The sequence below is a fragment of the Acinonyx jubatus genome, chromosome F2 (genome assembly GCF_027475565.1).
Source record: "Acinonyx jubatus isolate Ajub_Pintada_27869175 chromosome F2, VMU_Ajub_asm_v1.0, whole genome shotgun sequence".
Lineage (NCBI taxonomy): Eukaryota > Metazoa > Chordata > Mammalia > Carnivora > Felidae > Acinonyx > Acinonyx jubatus.
This window is the reverse complement of record NC_069394.1, coordinates 69,131,137-69,153,764: the sequence shown is the minus strand read 5'-3', so window position 1 is coordinate 69,153,764 and position 22,628 is coordinate 69,131,137. Positions and strand designations below refer to the sequence as shown.

The 22,628-nt window shown below is 37.4% G+C and overlaps 2 protein-coding genes across 2 annotated transcripts in view; both read left to right on the top strand.

The window, feature by feature from the left end:
• NKAIN3 (sodium/potassium transporting ATPase interacting 3) overlaps positions 1 to 22,628 on the top strand; it is a 696,415-nt gene that overhangs the window by 132,036 nt on the left and 541,751 nt on the right. The window lies entirely within an intron of this gene.
• LOC128312905 (60S acidic ribosomal protein P1-like) lies at positions 2,034 to 10,402 on the top strand. Its single transcript, XM_053208660.1, has 3 exons — positions 2,034 to 2,205; positions 7,211 to 7,293; positions 8,330 to 10,402. The coding sequence occupies exons 1-3, from the start codon at positions 2,034 to 2,036 to the stop codon at positions 8,678 to 8,680; spliced, it is 606 nt and encodes a 201-aa protein (XP_053064635.1). The 3' UTR covers positions 8,681 to 10,402.

Here is a 22,628-nt window from a genome sequence, read left to right as displayed (position 1 = left end):
TTATCTGTGTGAGGAATGAAAAACAAAACAAAACAAAGCAAAACTAAGAAGCCCTAAACTGTTTTTCCCGAGACAACTTGTACACGTACACCCAGTGAGCACTCATCTGTTACTCCGAGACCAAATTGCATCCCATTTGAAAAAAAAAAAAAAAACTCTTCAAGGCTATAACTTAGTGGTGTAGAAACTCAGGGTATCTTTTTCCTGGGTTTAAATAGGACCCGATAGGTTGGAAATGTAGGAAAAAAAATTCAGATTGAAGAGCATGGAAGGTTACTGGTATAGGTCTATTATGTCAGTTGTGATTTTTATTTTTTAAGATAGTAATTGAGAAGTATTTTAGAGTGGTAACAAAGCTCTACATTGCTAGGCAACATCACTAGACTTACCAAGAGAAAACTGGAAATAAAGCAGTAGTTGTACTTCTGATGACCTCAAGCTCTGTCCTAATGACCATTTATAAAAGTGAGAGATGATGTACTATGAAGTATGCATATGCTTCATATTAATTTTGCATACCTACATATTCAGTTTTGTCTATTAAAATCATGCTTTTTTGCTGTGTGTATTAGGTTGGCATATTTCCCAATTTATTAGTTCATCTATTTATTTCAGGCAGAGTGCTAAGGAAAGGTAAAATTAAAAGGCTAGGAATTTCTAATTCTAAGCAGTCATGCTTAAATTAATGAGAATGGCAATTTTCAATGCTTTCTTCAGTTTTGATTTAGGTCAAACATCACAGTAAAACAATTATTTTCACTCTTTTTAGAATTCAACTAATATTTCTATGCTTTATTTTCAGTGGTAAATAAATGCATATTTTCTCACTGTTTTTCTGAATTTTATTCTTCCTAGTACTCCATCCTTTTACCACATAAGATTGTATTCCTTTGATCTTTGACTTGTATATTTTTTCTTTTGATTTGTATAATTTAATTGTTAGTAGTAGTTAAATTTTATTGATCACTGAGTTTCAATTTTAATAATGATGTATAGGATGCCCTTTTCAGAAACTGCCCCCAAACTAACTACTTTTGAAAATCAAGGATAAAGACTATTGAATAGAAGTTTGTTATTAAAGAATAAGTGTATTTCAGCTGATGAACCTGTCAGAACAGTATTGGATAGAGAATTATATACCGAAGACATATTTTTAGTGTATTTTCTGAATATATGTAATTACTAGTTTGTAATTGAACAGAAAGAGGTTTGTAGTTTTGAGCATCTGGTTTTCTACAAAATTAATTTTAGCCCGGGGCAGGTTTGTGGCGATGCATAGAAGTGTAAGTGGACGAGTATTATTGATGGTGACCACGTCAGTCACTCACCGTGCTGACCCTCTGGGCAGTCGAGTGTTGCCAGCTCTCCCTCTGTGGGCTGTGGCTTGTGGGTGATGACTGGCCTCTCTCCCTAGAAAGGAAGATGAGTCATTATATCCTTTATGTGACATAGCTTGTGTGGTATTAACATTCATCATCTTTTCTGAAATCATATAACATATGGTCATCTTTAACGTTGAGGTGAAATGTATTTATATAAAGCTATTTTCCCATTTAGAAATCCAAAACAAGGGAATTTAAATCTTTTTTTTTTTGTTTGTTTTATGGAAAGGATTAAGGTAAGTTAACATGGGCTTAGGATATGTCCTTGAATAAAGTTCACTTTATTATTTTTAAAATCCTGCTTTAATTACTTGTAGACTTCTGCTTCTGGCAGATGAAATGACTGGTATTGAATTACTTTTTTGACATAAACAACAGAACTCTGGACAAAACAGATGAGGCAATGCTTTCAGATGGTGTCTAACCACTCAGTGCAGGACTGTGACCTCGAGAGAAGAGAGACACTGTAGAGTACTTTCTGAAGGTGAAACAGGGTTTGAAGCCTACCCAGATGGCAGTGGTCTTGCTGATATGAGGAGGCAGGTAATGGGGGTCAGGACAAATTTGTGGAGTAGAATAGAGGGAGAGACAGAGAGACCAAGGAGTTGGTGTGGTTATGTCTCAAGACACTGGCTGTGGGCTGGGCCACGCATGCTCAGAGGCAGGCTCTGTGAAGCCCACCTCAGAAAGTCTGTTGCAGGACCAACAGATGAACATAGAGGTGAAGTTCTGCAGTCCTGGGCGGCATGGGATTTCCGGCGGAACAGAGTAAAGAAGCCTCCCCAACCACCCTTCAGGCAGTTGCTACACCAAAAGCCGTGGTGTAAGCCATGGAGGAAGAGTCATTACACTCTAAATTAAGGGTCACGTGCTAGAGCTGGAGAATGAAACAAAGCAGATCTACTATATACAGCATAAAACCATGCACGACAGAGATTCTGCCATTAGTGTAACAAATACCAATGCTCTTTAAAGGAGGAAAGTGCAATTCAGATTCCCCATGACTTGATTCCATGATGCCCAGAATAAAAAAATAAATAAATATATTTGATATTCAAAGAACCAGTGCAATAAGTAAAAAAGTGATGCAGAGTTTAGAGGAAATGTAGACAACAGAAACACACTTCTGGCTGATCAAGGTGTTGGAATGAACAGACAAGGACTTAAGAACTCTATTATAAATATGTTCAGGAATTTAAAGGAAACCATATAAATGATGCTTGAATAGAGAGGGGGACTCAGCAGAGACACTGAAAGTGAAAGAAGAACCAAACAGAAATGTTGAAACTTAAAAGTAATATATTGGAAATGAAAAATTCCTGTAATGGGTTTACCAGCAGATTGCTCATTATAGAAAAGAACCAGTGAACTTAAAGAGAAGCCAATAAAAACCGTAAAACCTTAAGGAAAGGGATAAAGTGTTATAAGAAAATGAACAGAACCTTTGTGACATGTGGAGCAATATAAAATTGATAGAAGAGAAGAGAATGGAAAAAGGAGTATTTGAAGAAGTAATGATAGAAGATTTCCCAATGTCATGAAGAAAAGTCAACTTAACAGATTCAAGAAATCTGTAAACCCCAAGAAAAACAAATATAAAGAGAGCCACATGTTATAAACTATTGATTACCTTAGATAAAGTTTTCAAAGTTGTCAGAAAAAACAAAAAGATACGTTACATATAGGGAATATATGTATACTATATGAATTATGGCTAATATTTCATCAGTAACAGCGGAGGCCAGAAAGACAATGGATGTCATCTTTAAATTTTTGGAAGAGAAAAAAGTCATGTGGTAAGTTAGTATGCTGCACTAAGTTAAAAATGTCCTTCAAAAGTCATGATAACATAAAGACAATTTTCAGATAAACCAGATCTAAAGCATCTGTTGCCAGCAGAACTGCACTACAAGAAATGCCAAAGGAACAGAGAACAAACTGGTGGTTGCCAGAGGGTTGGGGGAGGGGGTTGGGCAAAATGGGTGAAGGGGAATGAGAGGTACAAGTGTCCAGTTACGGAATTAATAACTCATAGGAATAAAAAGCACAGCCTAAGGAATACAGTCAGTGATAGTGTAATAGTGTTCTACGGTGACAGATGGTAGCTACATTTGTGGTGAGCCTGGCATAACAGCATAACATGTAGAGATGTTGAATCATTATGTTGGACACCTGAAACTAATGTAACGCTGTGTGCCAACCACACTCAAAGAAAAAAAATTTAAATGTATGTATAAATTCACCATACTGCTCTATGGTGTATTTAAAAGCTACTAAGAGAGTAAATCCTAAAAGTTCTCATCATAAGAAAAAGAAACATCGTGTATGTGTGGGCATCTATATGAGATGATGGATGTTAACTAAACTTATTGTGATAATCATTTTACAACATATCAGGTCAAGGTATTATGCTTTGCACCTTAAACCTATACAATGCTGTATACCAATTATATTGCAATACAGTGAAAACAATTTTAAAAATATCAAAGATAGAGACATGTACTGGGCCAACAACAAACATCAAACATGCTATGAATATTAGACAAAATAGAAATCAGAGAAAGAGTATCGCCATTTACAAAGGGAAATGTTTTTAAAATGATAAAAGAGTCCATTCAAAAAAATCTGAATGTGCATTCCGTTATTAACAGTTTGAAAATATATGAAGCAAACCAATAGCCCTAGAGGGAAAAATGGGTAAATTCACAATCAGCAATTAAAAAAAAAATTTAATGTTTATTTATTTTTGGAAGAAAGAGACAGAGCATGAGTGGGGGGTGGGTAGAGAGAGAGGGAGACACAGAATCCAAAGCAAGCTCCAGGCTCTAAGCTGTCAGCACAGCTGACGTGACCTGAGCTGAAGTCGGACACATAACCAACTAAGCCATCCAGGCATCCCTCACAATCAGCAATTTTAACAACTCTTCGTAATCAGTAGGAAAATCAGACAAAAAGATGATTAGTAAGGGTGTAAAATAGTTAACACTTTAAGCCAAATCAACATGACTGTTACTTATAAAACAATATACTAAAAACCTGAAAAATACAGATTCAACACAATCTCGATTAAAAAAATCTTAATTTTTTAAAAACAAATTGATAAGCCAAAATGTAAATAGAATGTAAAGGACCCATATATAGAAAGCAGTGATGGTCAAGAAGAACAAAGTTGGAAGACTCAACCTACCTGACTTTAAAATTTGCTATAAACCTATAGTAATCAGGGCAGTGTGGCTTGGCATAAAAATAGACACACAGATTAAAGGAATAAAAAGTACATGATAGATTCACATGTTGCTGGTCCATTAATTTTTGACCAAGGCATGAGGACTAAAGAAAATCTTTTCCACAGATGGTATTGGAACACTGGATCGACATAGGGGAAAATAAGACTTTTGACCCCTATTTCACTCCATTCACAAAAATTAATTTGAAGTTGATCATAGACATAAACATAAAAGCTGAACTTGTAGCTTTCTAGAAGAAAACATGGGAGAATAGCATTGTGACCTTGAAAGAAGTAAAGACAATATACAGAGGCATTAACCTGAAAGAAAAAAACTGATAAATGGTAGTTCATCATATGAAAAAAATTCTGTTTATCAAAAGACAAATTTTGCAACTGAAAAGGCAAGACACACACTGCAGAAAATACTTCCCTTATATCTTCCTGACAAGGGACTTGTACTTAGAATATTTTAAGAACTAATATAAGCCGATAATTGAAAGACAAATAGTGCAATTTAAAAGTGGTACCTGGTTGGCTTAGTTGGTTGAGTGTCTGACTTGATTTCAGATTGGGTCATGATCCTAGGATTGTGGGATCGAGCCCCATGACAGTCTCTGCACTGAGTGTGGAGCCTACTTAAGATTCTCTCTCTCTCTCTCTCTCTCTCTCTCTCTCTCTCTCTGCCCCTCTCACCCTCTCTCTCTCTTTCTCTCTCTGCCCCTCTCACCCCCCTTCTGTGCTTTGTTTCTCTCTAAAAGATAAAAATAAAATGGGCAAAGGACTTGAAGAGATACTCACACAAGAACATATGCAAGTAACAGTAAACATATGAAAAATATTCTCAGTTATTGTTCATCAGGAAAATGGAAGCTAAGATCACAATGAAATCCTATTTTCTGCTCTTCAGAATAGCTAATGCTAGAAGACAGACATCGCAAATGGTGGTGAGATGTGGAGCAGCTGGTGCACTCACACGTTGTTGGCAGAATGTAAGACAGTACAAACGCTTAGAAAAAACTGTCAGTTTCTAGGAAATGTAAACATATATGTACTCCGCTCCAGAATTCCACTTCTTGGTATTTACACAATAAAAATGAAAATATATGTCAAACAAAAACTTACTCACAGTTTTTCTAGTGACTTTTTTCATAATATTCCCAAACTGGACACAACCCAAATGTCCTTCGAGGGAAGAAGGAGAGAAGAATAGAGAGAGCATAAACTATGGATACATTGAATAATGTGAGTGAACTTCAGAAATATTATATGGAGGGAAAGAAGCCAGATGTAAACTTCTAGAAGGAAACATGGAAGTTCTTAATTTTATAATATGTTTATTTGAAGTTCAAGGACTCTTATTGTGATAGAAATCAAAATGGCAGTTCCTTATGGCTAGGGGAGGTGGAAACGAAGTTGAGTAGAATGTGGCAAGTGAGAACTTTCTGGAATGGTGGAAGTTTCTGGATCTCCCCTGGGTTGTTGGCTAATGCAGTGTATACATTTATTAAAAGTCATTGAATTGTATACGTAAGATCTTTGCATTTCACTGTGTGTAAATGTTTCTTTAATTAAAAAGATGTTTAGGTATTCAGTTGTAGATTCCTTTTCAATACACTAAAGGTCTGAATGGTTCTGGTGTTTCCCATTTAAGAAAAGAATGTTTTTATGGTTGCAGAGTTACCTGCTAATTAGCTTTCCTAGTGCATTTTGATGGCTACCAACATTATATTATACTGTCAGAAGTCTTAAGTCAGCTCTGCATTTTGTCCTTTCATTAAAAGCTGTGTTAGTGCAGAGACCATTTCTTCCATCTTGTTAACCATTATGTCCATTCTCTGTAATGGCCAATTGATTGTTAATAAATTTCTCATGGACTCCTGAAAAACAGGTAATTAGACTATTTTCCTTTCAAGGTCTGACTTCCCTTATCTTTTGATCTGAGCATCCTGTTCTGAGGATTTCTGGCTATGGGGAACACACACACACGTAATCCCCTGCTAGAGGTTCAAATACTTTGTTTACCAGGCAGATAATTTGACAGAATAGTCACGGGGCACAGACCTGTGAGTGGAAGATGCTTGGGCTGCCTTCGTGGCTCTGCAGGTTGCAAGAATGGGAGGAGGGCCCATGATGGAGACAAAGCAGAGCTGTGGAAACTACACCAGACAGAAGCTGCACTCATTCTACACCTTCCTAAAAGCAATCATCTGGAATGCTCTTCTTTACTGAGTTTCCAAATCAACTGGCAATATTTATGCTTAAAACCTGCAAGTGTGGTTATAAATTGGAAAGTACTTAATTTCAAGCCATGACTTATAATAGTTTACATTCTTGGTGATCCATGCACGAACACGTTATTTTAAACGTTTTGTATTTGGCATACTTTAAAAATAAATATAACAGCCCCATGAAGCTCTTTGACTCCTTTAGGGATACATTTCCGTATTTTTCATAACGGATTGATTTAAAGGGAAATCACACAATAGGCAGCACCCTAGTGGCAGTGATTTTGACAGTGGTGTGTTAAAATTAAAAGGTGAAAGGCCTCCCTGCCTGCCCTTCAATGAACTATGAACTCCTTCAACTTCTCCTTTCTCAGACCTTGAGACCACACAGCCCAGAACCCCACCTGCCTCTTGTACGTCTGAATGTGCTCCTCATCAGAAAGGCAGCCCTGAAAGGGTATGGGAAGGGGGGGGGTCTCTCTGCTGGGGGGCAGGTGGGCCCATGTGGCAATGGTACTGGCTGGCTCAGAGAAATGTGGAACTCCGGGATGCTATTTTTTGGTCATTGTAACCCCTGTGACTAGGACTTAGGGGAACACAGTGGTGACGGTGGTGGCCATTTCTCCTCTTCTGCTTCCTGTAGTGCTTGCTGTCCTTGCTGTTCAGCTTGACATGGTAGACCCTGTGGAACTTAGTTTCAGAGAGCATGGCTTGTTCATGATCCAGTCGTAATGAAGCACAGTGGATAGAATTTCAGTAGGAAGAAGGGGTAAAACACGGCATGAATGAGATGCAAAAGTAAACTCTGAAACTGGAAAATCTCACATGTAGTTACCTACATGTAAGCCAATCAGAATCCCTAGATAGGTAGGGTATTGATGGCCTCAGTGACATCCCAGTTTGGTGGTATAGACATACATCTGTGAGCAAGCTGGTGGGGAAAACTGACCTTTAGTTTCCAGATTCTGTGTAGTGAAAACTGGCAAAGCAGTATTTTACAGCATTGGTCCACGAATGCACTAGAATGACTCTATAATTTCAAGTATATGACTATTTCTGGAAGAAGAACAAAAGCGCTCTTCTAGGACCCTTCAATACTCATTATAAAACCTCTCCTTTTATCTTTTCCCTGATATGTCCCAGGCTTCACCAATGTGAAAGTCCCCAAAATACAGGTAATTGCTGGAGAAGAAAAAGGCACTGTAAAATTGAGAATGTATGCTTTCTAAGCCATTGATCTGAAGTTGCCAGCTATAAAATCTTGGCAAAATATTGCTTCTGCTAAGTTGTATATTTTATAATGGAGAAAAATCAAGAGAATACACAAATGTCTATTCGGCTCACCTAAAAAGACACCGTGGCTTTCCTCAGCTGCCGCTAAGGTGCTGGTCCTTCCGAGGAAGCTAAGGCTGCCTTGGGGTGAGGCCCTCACTTCATCCGATCACTAGCACGGCTCCCGCACCCTGCAGCGCCAGCTCCGCACTTGACCACACCATGGCCTCCGTCTCTTCTCGGAGCTTACCTGCATCTACTTGGCCCTCATCCTGCACTACCCTGAGGTCCCAGAGGATAAGATCAACGCCTTCATTAAAGCAGCTGGTGTAAATGTTCGACATTTCTGGCCGGGTTTGTTTGCGAAGGCCCTGGCCAACGTCCACATCCACATCGGGAGCCTCGCCTGCAATGTAGGGGCTGGTGGACCCGCCCGGGTGGCAGCCTGTGCTGCACCAGGGAGTGGTCCTGCCTCCTTCACCACTGCTGTCCCCGCTGAGAAGAAAGTGCAGGCAAAGAAAGAGGAATCTGAGCAGTCTGATGATGACATGGGCTTTGGGCTTTTTGACTAAACCTCTTCCGTAACCTGTTCAATAAAAAGCTGGACTCTTAAAAATAAATTAAATAAATAAATAAATAAACATTGAAAACCTGAAATCTAAACAAACAAATAAATAAAGATACTATTAGCTTCTTTTTGGAAATTATGGCTTTTGTATATGTCATTATTAGGAGCTCTGATTTCTTTTAAGGTATTCCTGGAATAAGAATTACAGTTCAAGGGGCTGAACCTAAAACCAGTCGAGACTGGAGCTAATTATGTGGAGCCCAGTCTTCAGAGGTTACCCAAGCCCTGTCCTGGGCTCTGTCCTGTGCTCCAGTCTGTCCTCTCCTGTCCCCGGCTAGGCTCTGCCTTAGGATGAATTGCCCTCCGTGCGTGTCTCAGAGCTCTCAGTACCAGCGCAACTGTTATTAATCCCACTGCCCATTCTTGATGTCATTTCCTGAATTTTGGATGAACCTTGACACCCAAGGACCTTTAGATTCCATCCCTGTCCAGTCCCTTCTCTGGAGTCAATAGACCAAGCTAACACACATCCCTGCAGAAATATCTGGACCAGGAAGGCTGAAAGCAATCACAGTTTTTCTTTATATAGAGCTTTACATGATTTATCAACTCAATTTTCTATACTTGTATATTGAGGGGAAAAAAAGAAAAAGAAAGGCCAAATTAGATACTTTTCTCCTAGAAAATTGAATGTGTATTATGCATGTGGACATATTTATTTATGATGTACGTTCTTCCATTTACTGGACTTGTGGTAGCTTTCATATCTTTTTAAAGTGCCAGATAAGATATTTATATCTGCATCCCAAATGTCTAGCCTAGTGCTTGGTATATGGTAGATACTCAGTAAATGTTTGTTAAATCAAATTGAATTTTAAAATAGTGCAGAGATGGTTTATAGGAAGGAAGTGATCATACCAGATGTCTGAATGCAATAGAATCTTATCATTGGGCCATTAATTTGACTCTGAGCTTCCTAAATTCAGCACAGTATTCCCTTTGTAATAAATGGTCCAGGATTTAGTTTCTGACAGAAGAGCATATAAACCTTACTTTGAAAGTAAAAGAATATAAAATTTATCTTAGCAGGCCAAATATAAAGAAGTGGTAAAACATAGTGTCCAGTATCTTTGACTGTGTTTTTCTTTTCTACTTACATAAAAGAAGATGCAGAAATATTTTTAAAGTGAATAATTCTTATTTCCACACTCTCAATGGTAGAAGGCACAATACTACACCTCATTTCAATGATGGAATTCTCTGTAGACCGGAGATAATGCTGTCTAGGAATCCTCTATTTGTATTCCAATTTAATATAATAGGACTTGTATAATTTAAATGAATGGTTTCCTATTAAACTATCACTTTCAAATATTAGTATTCCTGGCAAGTTCCCAGTGCCAGTCAGTTCGCAATTCTCCAGCAAGTACCTGTAGCTCAGCTAGTCTTGGTTTCTGATTGACAGAAACAATCTCAACATGAGGAGGCACCACTGACAATCAGTGATGGGTGGATTAGGAGCCTGACTTGTGTCCTTACTTGGAGAGAAGCCAGTTCATTTCAGCACAAGATTGAGACCCAAGGTGGGTGCCTGGGTGGCTCAGTCTGTTGAAGAAGCCACTCTACATTTTGACTCAGGTTATGATCCCAGGGTCGTTGTGGGATCAAGCCCTGTGTCAGGCTGAGCATGAACATCCTTAAGATTCTCTCTCTCTCTCTCTCTCTCTCTCTCTCTCCCTGCGCCCCTCTCGCCTGCTTGTGTATGCACACTCTTTCTCTCTCTCTCTCTAAAAAAAAAGATGGAGACACAAGGGAGCTTTCATGGGGAAGCTAATGGAAAACAAGTCAGTGGCCCTTCTCTGCACTTAGAATATAAATTAGAATGTAAATACTTGGACATATGTTTTCTACTGTTTGTTTTTTAGAAAATTTATTATGGAGTATTTCTAAATTCCTTACAGATTTCTTTTCAGAAAACATCAAATAGGAAAGAATGAAAGGGAAGTTTCATTGTATTTCAAGTCAGACAAAAACATTCCTGGATTATTCCTTCACGACCTACTAAAATTTTGTTGGTGGATCTCCATAGCGTAAAGAGGAAGTACAAATTCTTTGTATGCTCCTTTCACTCCAATTCTATTCTTGCTGTCTCTGTCTCCCTTTACCCATCCTCCCCATTCTATCTAGCTGCTCACATTCCCTGTGAAGCACACACATCTCATCCCAGCAGTCTGTGCTCCATGGTGGCCTGCTCAGCCTTTGGCATACCTGTGCTTTCTAGTCTCCACGTGTTTTCTCACCTAATGACTTCTTTCTCTCCTTCCCATTCTCACCTGTCAATGGCCTGCCAAAGACTTCCAGTTCAACACCCCTATGTTTATAGTAGCATTATTTACAGTAGCCAAATTACGGAAGTAGCCCAAGTGTTCATCGATAGAGGAATGGATAAAGAAGATGTGATATATATATAAATGTGTGTGTGTGTGTGTGTGTGTGTGTGTGTGTGTGTGTATAGGAATGTTATTCAGCCATAAAAAATTGTGCAGTCTTGCCATTTACAATGACATGGAGAGAACTAGAGAAAAACACCATATGATTTCTCTCTTATGTGGAATTTAAGAAACAAGTGAACAAAGGCAAAAAAAGAGAGAGAGAAAGTGAGAGGCAGAGAGAGAGAGAGAGAGAGACAGACAGACAAGCCAGAAACAGGCTCTTAACTATAGAGAACAAACTGATGGTTACCAGAGGGGAGGTAGGTAGGTAGGGGATGGATGAAATAGTTGATGGGGATTAAGGAGTGCACTTGTCATGATGAGCACTGGGTGATGTATGGAATTGTTGAATCAGTATACTGTGCACCTGAAACTAATACAACCCTGTATGTTAAATATACTGGAATTAAAATAAAATTTTAAAAAAGATACTTAAAAAAAGACTTCCAGTCATAATTTATATAGTTCCTCCTTGAATCCTCTTAGTAGAGTAAATCTTTGCATTTGATTTATCCTTCTATAGTGTCTTTACCACCACATTATTTCTTGAGGTGTATATTCCTGTTCTACACACAAGATTGTAAATTCCCAGAGAACACAGTATTTTAATCAGCTTTTATTCTACATAGTCCAATTCCTTGCTCATAGTAGATTCTCTGAAAATATTTATTGAGGTGAGTTTATTTGAAGAGCTTTGACAAAAACTATCTTTCCTCATTCAGCATTTCTAATTTTGAATTGCACCAAATATATCATAATGAAAAATTATGAACACTAAGCACCCCGCTCAGGAGTTCATTAACAGATATGTCTTTCTATTCTGAAATTTTCCTGTAGAAATTGAGTCAAAGAAATCTATGAATTGCGTAGTTAGGATTCTTGAGAGGACTTAAAGATTTTACCCTTCCCAAAATACACAAACACATACCTTTTTCCCTTTTGGGTCATATTCTAGTATTTGTATCAGCTTGTTGTGAGTGAACTTTTACATGGATCCTTGGATTACTTTTCTTTCCTGGAAATCCACGTGGCCTCTCTTCCTCCTCAGACTTCAGGAGGTCTAGCAGGACCAGGGTTGGTTTGAAGGAAAAGGATGCAAAGGCTTCAATAGAATGATTTCATTCTTTGAATATGTTTTTTGTATGTTTCAACTCAATATCACACTGGTAGGCCTTACACACCAAATCAGGACATGTGTATAGAGGAATATATTCTTGTCTAAGACATGGGGAGTATAGTTGATTCTTGGCTCATATAAGTAAATTAAATAATTAAAATAATTAATAACAATCAGTTAATAATTTTAATAACTAAATGATTGTATTTATTATAATTTATTTTACGTAACAAATAATAAAATTGATTTGGTAGTAAATAATTAGTAAATTGAATGAGTAAATTAAAAAAAGTAACACTGACTCTTATTTTTATAAGGTTTAATACCCAACAAAAATGCATTAGTGAAGCTGATAGGTGGGTTAGGCAGTCTTCCTAATAACTGTAAATTCACTCTGACTCCAAAACAGTAATATGTGTTTTGGACATAGGCTGACTTGACTCTGAGTCCTGGTTCACTGACTAGCCATGTGACCTTGGGCAACATAACAGCTTCTGAGCTTCAGTATTCTGATCTATAAAATAAGAATATTGACACATATCTTTGGAGATTATTCATATGCTTCTATTTCACAGCTTTTAGAAAGACATTCTTAAATGCTTTCATATAAAATTTAAAATCACTTTATCCACTAAAAAAAATCCTACCTGCTGGTTTCTAATAAAAACTGGATTCAATTTATGTATAAGAAAACTCGGTGTGTGTGTGTGTGTGTGTGTGTGTGTGTGTGTGTGTGTGTACATGATATTAAATCTGTCCATCCAAGAAAAAAATGATATCTTTCCATTGGTTCCCATCAAGAAGATTTTCATTTTTTTAATAGAACTCCTGTCTTTCTTGCTAAATGTGTTCCTTAACATTTTCTTGTGTTTTTCCATTTTTTTCCAGTTGACAATAAAATATATTCTGATTTATATTTTCAAGTGCATATTCTGATTAGAGAAAAGCTATTGATTTGGGTACATTTATCTTGTATCCCAGCATCTTACCAACATTTCATATTAATTCTACCAGTTACTTTATACTGGAATATCTTATATTTTCTGATCCTATCAGGAAAAGTAGCAATTTTATATTTTCTTTTTTTCTAAACATTTGTATAGATTATTTAATTTTCATGATTTATTACATTCACTACTAGAACCTCTAAGACAATGTGAAATAAAAAGGGAATAGTGGCCATTGCTTTCAGATCTCTGATTTCAAATGAGATAAAGATAATATTGAGTTAAAATTGAGGATAATATATTCTCTTGTTTTTGCTAATTTTCTTCTCTTCCTATTTTACACAGTAGTTTCATTAGGATTAAATGCTAATTTTTTTTTTCAAATGCATCCTTAACATTTGAAAGATGTGACCCATGAATTTCCTTCCTTGAATTTGTAGATATTGTGGATTTTGGTGGCAGACTTTTGGTTGCTTACTCAAGAGCCATTCCTCCTTCTCCCTTTTTATCTTGTTAATAGAACTCCGACTTATACCTTAACCTAAACTATACCTTAACTTATACCTTGAGGAAAAGGGTGGCCTCTCCCATTCCTAGAGATGGTTAGTGTTACCCCTGAGGTAATTGGCATAATTGACATACCATTTCCTTTTGCCAGAGCTTACTCTAAATCCAGGCCAATGGCATAGTCTAATCAATGAGACTGAAGAAGAATCCTTTTATGATTAAAAAAAAAAAAAACGAAAAACAGATCTTCTGGAGTAAAAGCTTTTATACTCCTGCCTTCATTCCTGCTTGGCCTGTTGTGTGAAGAGAGGATTCTGGGAGCTGCAGCAGCCCTATTACCACTGTGAGGAAGTGGAGAATAAAGACAATGAAGAGTCCGTGTTCTAAGGATGGCAGAAGAGAAGGTTAGAAAACAGCTTGGCAGAGATTCTGGGCAACTGAACCAATGTAGCTGCTGATTGTGTGACTTCTTGTTCTGTATGAAAATGCTCTATTTGTTCAAAATCCCAAATCCTGTATGACCTGGTCCCTGGCTTCCTCTCGTCCTACAGCTTTTCCTTGTCACATTGTGCTCCAGCCTCACTGCGCTTCTTGCTGTTATAAAACACAGCAAATCTTGCTGTGTTTTATAACATTTCAATTCAGAACATTTGCTCTCACTTTTCCTTCTGCCTTGCTAAGCTGCCCAAGGTATTTGTGGTGCTCCCTGACTCTATTCAGGTCTCTGCTTGCTTGTTGCTTCAACAGAGTATTTACAAGACGTTTCCCATCATGTTCTGGTTCCTTAGCCAGTTTTATTTTTCTTCAGGAATCTTTTCCATATAAAAACACATTATGTATGTATTTTATTTACTGTCTTTCCCCGATATAATCAAAGTTTCATGAAGGCAAACACTGTATGGCTTGATTTATTGTTGTATCTGAAGTACTTGGAAAAATAACTTGTATACAGTAAGGCAATCAATACATAGTTGTTGAATAAATGAAAATATGTTTATTATGAAGTTATCCTTTTCCTCTACCTGCCCTCTTCGTGAGATCACTTGAATTGCTTTTACTTTTCTAGTTTTCTCTATCTCAAGGTACACCAGTGTTCCTCCCCTTAACAGTTCTAGGGTTTACTGAGCTAGTTTGGTAATCTTCATTGTACCCTATATTAGACTTTCTCTTGCAGTGTATCTCTTCATCTTTTCAATTTCAAGGTTCTTTATTAAGCTTTTTTTTCCTTTCCTTTCTTTTCTTTTTTTTTAAACAAATTCTCAGCCAGCTTATCTTTACCCTTTTTTTTTGTAAAGGGCAAAGTCCATTGCTCACCACTGTTTCCTCTTCTGTTTATACTCAATATCAATGTCCTTCAGCTCAAGACCACAAGGAATACACCTGTAGCTGAGCAAGTTGAATTTATTTGTGATGATGAGACAGCTAATACCGTTAGAAACCATGGGGAGCTTTAGAGGATGTTAGAAAGAATCTACAGAATTTGCGTTTAGGTTTAGGGATTTGGAGGATGGTTTAAGGAAGTAGATTGGATACTGCAAGGAGCAGGTATAGTTCTATGATTGGGCATCTTAATAACTTATCCTCAAGGAGGGTGGATGTGAGTGAGACTGTAGCTGTAATTGGTAAAGTAGCCCCCATCATTGGTATTAGCTAGGAAAGGAATATGTCTGCTAATTTCTGGTTTGGACAGTGCTCATATTTTGTTCTGAGTTCGTATATGATTACAAAGTGGCCTTGTTTTTGACATGACCTTCAGGAAGAGGGGCCTTGTCTGATGCTCAGGTGGTGTGAGATTGTTGATGTTCAAATGGAGAATGCCAAGATGTGGCTCTGAGCTACCAGATACCAGGGGCTGCTTTCCTCTTTCTGTTACCGCATCTTTATATCTCTGTACTCTTTCATTTGTTATTCACTTAAATTGATTTAAGTATTTTTCTCCTGTAAAGAACATAGATGGTGTAGTACCTGAATTTTGCTGTTCTCCAATTGTCTTCCTTTTACTTTGACAAATAAATGGTATAAGATTTTGAATTTCATTCTTTCCTTTTAGTAGATAGTAAATAGTATCCCACTGACTTCTAGGGTCTATAGTTGAAAATAGTCACATGACACTTTTATATTATCTCCTTTGTAGACAGTTTATTCTTTCTGCTTGGAACATTGTAAGATATACCGTATTTTTGAAGTTTAAGAAATTTTCACCAGAATTTGTCTGATCTTTTTTCTCTTGTTTTCTTTTCATACTTAAACTAAAAAATTGTATTCCATTATTTGTTTAATTACTGTGATTCTTACAACTGTTTCTTTTTCTCCTTCCAGAACTCTTATTTTTTTATGTTAAATCTTCTGTATCTGTTCTCTAAGTCTCTTATCTTTTTGTGCATGTGTGTGTGATATATGTGTATGTATATAAATAGTGTGTGTGTGTGTGTGTGTGTATTAGTAATTTTTTAAACCTTTGTGATTGTTTTCAGTTGATCTTTGGGTCCTAATATGGGTCTCAAACAACCATATTCTCCTTACATTCATGTACTAGATGTCTAATTAGAAAATCATCTTTATTAGCTGCAGAACATCTTTGTGGTGTTGTTGAATCCTTTTAGTGCGTTTTGTATTTTTTTTATTAAAGTTTTCTGTCTTTTCTAGGAACTCTGTTTCACTGGGTATCTATTCCTGTTTTGGCCACTGAACTCCCTTAAATGTGTGTGTGTGAGTGTGTGTGTGTGTGTGTGTGTGTGTGTGTGTGTGTGGTTGTGCTCTTTTTTGCCTGCTCATTGTCCAGATATCCCAAGTACTGGTTTTACATAAATAAAGAAAAGGAAAATGTTGAAGCAGGTTGGCCATTCCTCCTTCCTAGAAGGAACTTTCTTGTTCCCCACATCCTCAGTCTCCTTGAAATCTCACTGCTTCAGCGGTTGGGGGCACTCAGCTCACTGGTTCAGCTACTTCTTACTTTTAGGAAGGCCAGGGTGATGTGACCCTCATGTGGGGAGCTGATTTCACTCTTCCCCTAGAGCTCTACAGGTCTCTGTGGGCCACATTTATGCTTCTTACTGTTGGTCCCTGCTTGAGAGTGGGGATGTGGTACTGTACCAGCCATGTCCATAGACCTTAGAACAGCCCAAGGCCTTCCTCACTGCCTACAGACCCAGAAACTATAGGCTCTGGAGAAGCTGCCATATTGGAGTAGAGGGTAAGGGAGCTGCACTTTAATTTCCATGTTCCCATAATTCTCTCTGTAATATCCTTCAGAGCACAATCCTATCTTTCTAGCTACTCTATTTGGTTGTCAAGTCTACAAGACATAAAGTAAAACTTCTCACAGTTTTTTTATGCTTTTTGTTAAGATTTTTTTCAATTAATTTTATTTATTTACTTATGTATTCAACAATGTTTATTGAATACTTTGGCCACCAGACCTCTGTGTATTGAGGCTACAGCAGTGAACAAGACAGGCAAATCTGTGCTCCCATGGAGTTATACTCCTAGTAACTTCACACCCAGTGCAAATGTTCTGCTTTAGCCAAGGCCAACTTGCACATTAGGGGACTAGTACATTTTTTGGTTGATCTGTGAGACTACATCAGATCATTTTAGAAAGCACCCCAGTTTTGTCTAGAGCAAAATTGCCTTGTCTTAATGTTTGCTGTGATTTTCAAAGTTCCATTTGGGTTAAAAATATTTCTACGTGTGGAGAAAAGAACACTATTTATGAAAATACAAAGATATAGGAGGACTCCTTAATGGAGAAATTGAAGAAATGGATGCTGCGAAACTTGCTGTTATTTCCTGCTGGGATACGATTAAAGGTGGAAAAAATGAGAAATAGGAAGAGTCTGAATAACTTGTAAGAGGCAGTCGTGTGAACACAACTGCCGGAAAAGCATTTAACTAAATTAAATGTATCAGTGGGAACTATCTACAGCCTGTTTCATCATGAACCATCACTAATTTATAAGGGAATTGAATATGATGGGAACTTTGAAAGTGCTATCCCGGATAAGCATTTAAAGGAAATTCCATGTGGCTGTATTCAGAAATCTTGGAGTTCATTATCTCATATTCAGGGTGGGCTGTAGCATATTTACTGGAGTAAGAAATCAGAGATATTCTACAATTATTGCAATTAATATCTTCAAAAAATCAAGAAAGGATAAGAATTTTTTCAAGTGATTGAAAACTTGGATTTTCACAGTGTTAGAGAAAGTTAGACTTGTAAATTTGCAAATCTGCATCCAGAGGAGAGAAAATAAACACGTTCCTTTGGTGTCCAGTTGCTATAGAAAGGCCATCTGCCCACAGATGTTCATCAGGTGGGGGAACTAGAATGTATCTAAGTATTTGTAAGTTGCCACAATAGCATCATATATTTAAGAATAAAATGCCTTTCCTCTACCTTTTTAAAGCTACAAATTGAGGGGCGCCTGGGTGGCTCAGTCGGTTAAGCGTCCGACTTCAGCCAGGTCACGATCTCGCGGTCCGTGAGTGCGAGCCCCGCATCGCGTAGGGCGCTGGGCTGATGGCTCAGAGCCTGGAGCCTGTTTCCAATTCTGTGTCTCCCTCTCTCTCTGCCCCTCCCCCGTTCATGCTCTGTCTCTCTCTGTCCCAAAAATAAATAAACGTTGAAAAAAAAATAAATAAAGCTACAAATTGAATTTGTACTTCAATCACATCAAGATTCCTTTTTGACAAGTCAAGTAACTATAATGGATTTTCTCCCATTCAGTCACAAGACTTCTCCCCGCCAGGTTACATTACAATAAAATGGTTAATCTCCCCACCCACTAATCTGTTTCTTACCTCAAACAGTAAGAAAATTACTGTTTGTAATTTGATGTAAGAAAATTAAATACTATTTATCAGTGTAAAATAGTGGAACAAAATCATTACTAAATCCTTTGGAGTTTATTAAAATAGCTTTGTAAAGATATTTTTGAATTTAAAAAGCTAATAATCATCAACTCACATTTTCAACCTGTCCATCTCTTGCTTTCATGAGAATAACCCCAGCCAGAGTGTATTATGAGTTTAAATATGAATGTTAGGAAAAAATATATTTTTCAGCAGTATGAATGTCACTTACAGAGGGTGAAAAATGTTTAATTTCTTACCTCTTTTATTGACAATTTGAAACTGTTTAGAATATTAACATGGCTAATGATTTTTTCATTTTTTGGTTCCCTAAATATTTAGAAATATTAATCTCTATGGATTTTCTTCAGTATTTCTAAAACCATATATGTCCTAAGAGAACTTTCTGCTACAAGATGTCTAATGTTGGCTGTCAACCTCAGTACAATTACAGATACATTTTTTCCTGAATCAAATACTGAGGAGGAAGGGGGTATTATTTTATTAGAGCCAGTGAGTTTTTTTCTTTTTGCGTATAAAAGTGTTTTTTGTTTTTGTTTTTTGAGGGGGGTGGGAGTAAACCAAAATTGGAAGATAAGAAGTAGTTTTAAGTTTTTAAGATTTGTTTATATTGTTATTACCACTTTAGTCAAAGTTTCATGAATGGCTACTTTTGATTTTATGTGAGAATAAACTGATATTATTGAGAAAGATTTATTAGGAAAATTGAAGATTCTTTTAAGGGTCATATTGTCCTCAGAATATATTGAGAATAGTTCAAGAAAACTTTTTTCCTAATTTTTAAAAATTACATCTAGCTCTATGTAAAATAGAATAGAACATTATGAAATTAACCCAGAGAGCTAGTATGTTTAGGCCAAGAAGACAGAAATTGGTTTAATTATTGAGCACAGGCTAATCTAGCTGGCCAACCTAGACCATACATCATGTACAAAGTAGATCTCAGGAGTATGTTGAGTGAATTTTTCAAATAATTTCTCTATGGTTATTAATTTACCTGTGCCTAGTGGATACAGGAAAAACATCAATTGACCCTGTTTGGTGCAATGTACATTTGTAGTCTTTTTTCTCAGTTTTTGAACCAGTTCTAAGAGGAAGGTACAGACGTTTACCACCTCAACAATTGAGGCTTCTGGTTGATATGCAGATTGTCCAAGACAAGGAGTGGCCATTTGATTTCCAGAGTCTCATTCCTTAACCCAAGCGCTTATACTGCCTCCCACGCTTTCAACCCCAGATTTGCACTGCCCTTTCTCTTAGTGTTCTGTCAATATACACATAACACTCATTTTCACCCCTGCCAATACAGGGCCTGGGAAGGGAAATCATGTCTGTTCAGATGTGCAGAAATACAGATTAGAGAGTTCTTGAGTTCATGATGGAATTGTCATTGAGTTGGCAAGGCCTGGCACCCTGTGAAGCTCATCACATGTGCTCAGAACACTGGAATATTGTCCAAATTAAATCATGTCTCTACCTTCTCTTTTCTCTACCTGAGCTTCCTTTTTGTTTGTTTTTAATTGAAGTATAGTTGCCACATTACGTTACATTGTTTCTGGTGTGTAACATGCTGATTTGACAACTCTATGTGTTATGCTGTGCTCACCTCAAGTGTGGCCAGAATCTGTCACCATACAATGCCATTATGATACCATTGACTGTATTCCCTGTGCTATGTGTTTCATCCTCACGATTTACTCATTCCATAACCAGAAGCCTGTATCCCTGTCTCCCCTTCATGCATTTTGCCCATCCCCTCACGCCCTTCCCCTCTGGCAACTGTCAGTATTTATGGGTTTGTTTCTGCCTTTTGTTTATTTTATTTTATTTTTTATATTACACATACAAGTGAAATCATATGGTATTTGTCTTTCTCTGTCTGACTTTTTCCCCCTAGCATAATACCCTCTAGGTCCACCCATGTTGTTGCAAATGGCAAGACCTCATTCTTTTTTATGGCGGGTAATATTCCTTTGTATATATATATAGCGTATCTTCTTTATCCATTCACCTATCAGTGGATACTTAGGTTGCTTCCGTAGCTTGGCTATTATAAGTAACGCTGCAGTAAGCAAAGGGGTGCATATGTCTTTAAGAATTAGTGTTTTTGTTTTCTTTGAGTAAACGCTCAGTATTATAAATCCCGTGGAATTACTGGATCATATCCTTCTATTTTTAATATTTTGAGAAACCTTCATAGTGTTTTCCACAGTGGCCGCACCGATTTGCATTCCCACCAACAGTGTGTGAGGGTTCCTTTTACTCCACATTCTCACCAACACTTGTTATTTCTCGTCTTTGATTCTAGCTATTCTGACAGGTGTAACGTGATATGTCCTTGCTGTTTGGATTTGCATTTCCTTGATGATTATCAGTGTTGGGCATCTTTTTATGTCTGTTGGCCATCTCTATGTCTTCTAGATACCAAATGTTTTCACTCATATGTGGATCCTGAGAAACTTAACAGAAGACCATGGGGGAGGGGGAGGGGGGAAAAAGTTACAGAGAGGAAAGGAGACAAACCATAAGAGACTCTTAATTACTGAGAACAAACTGAGGGTTGATGGAGGTGGGGGGAGAGGGGAAAGTGGGTGATGGGCATTGAGGGGGCACCTGTTGGGATGAGCACTGGGTGTTGTATGGAAACCAATTTGACAATAAATTTTATATGTGTGTGTGTGTGTGTGTGTGTGTGTGTGTGTGTGTGTGTGTATGTGTGTTCAGGTCCTCTGCCCATTTTTTAATCAGATTATTTGTCTTTTAGGTGTTGAGTGAGTTGTAAAAGTTCTTTATATATTTTGGAATTAACTCCTTATTGGATGTATCATTTAAAGTATCTTCTCCTGGGACACCTAGGTGGCTCAGTTGGCTGAGCATCTGACTTCAGCTCAGGTCATGATCTCACAAGTCCTGAATTTGAGCCCTGCATTGAGCTCTCTGCTGTCAGCACAGAACCCCCTTTGGTTCCTGTCTCCCTTTCTCTGTGCCCCTCCCCAGCTCCTGCTTTCTCTATCTCAAAAATAAATAAAAACATTAAAAAAAAACCCTTCTCCCATTGAGAAGGGTTGCTTTCTTGTTTTCTTGATGGTTTCTTTCACTATGCAAAAGTTTCTTATTTTGATGTAATCCCAATAGTTTATTTTTGCTTTTGTTTCCTCTGCCTGAAGAGACATATCTAGAAAAGGCTGATGCCAAAGAGATTACTGTGTAGATTTTCTTATAAGAGTTTTATGGTTTCAGGTCTCTCATGTAAGTCTAATCTGTTTTGACTTTGTGTAGGGTATAAGAAAGTGGCTCAGTTTCATTCTTTTACATGTAGCTGTCCAGGAGACTGTCTTTTCCCCATTGTATAAGCTTGCCTCCCTTGTCATACATTAATTGACCATAGAAGAGTGAGTTTACTTCTGGTTGAGCTTCATTTTTTGAACCTTCTTATTTAGTTACTAGTTCGTAATTTTACTAATTTTCTATAATATTCATTGAAAATTCTCATGTTGTTCAAATGGGACCCTTAAATTTCCTAATAGTTACTGAGTTTATAAATAAAGAGGATCATCTGTGTGTTCTGAAATTTGTTAGTATCTTCTTCCTCTTCTTCTTGTCTTCTCCTCCTCTTCCTCTTCCTCCTCCACTTCTTTATTCTTTTTCTTTGCTAGGAAGAGAGCCTGTCAAATGAGGTGAGGTCTGAGCACATTTACGGATTCTAGAATTTTAAAAGTACGGGTGAGAATCTGTCTAATGCAATCTTCTCATTTTAGAGGTTAAGAAAGTAAAGATCAAAAGAATTATCCAAGATCAGACAGCCAGTTTGTATCACAGATCAAATCTAGGGCTCTATTTATCTTAATACAACCTTACTTGATGAGGGATTATATCTAAATGCATTAAGCTCTCATTAAATTCTGCATTTATGCATCAGTGATTCCTTGAACATGATACGTTTCAGGTACTTTGCTTGCAGGGCTGGCTTCATGGCTGTGTGACTTGTGTGGCTGCCCAGGGCCCTGCACTTACTTA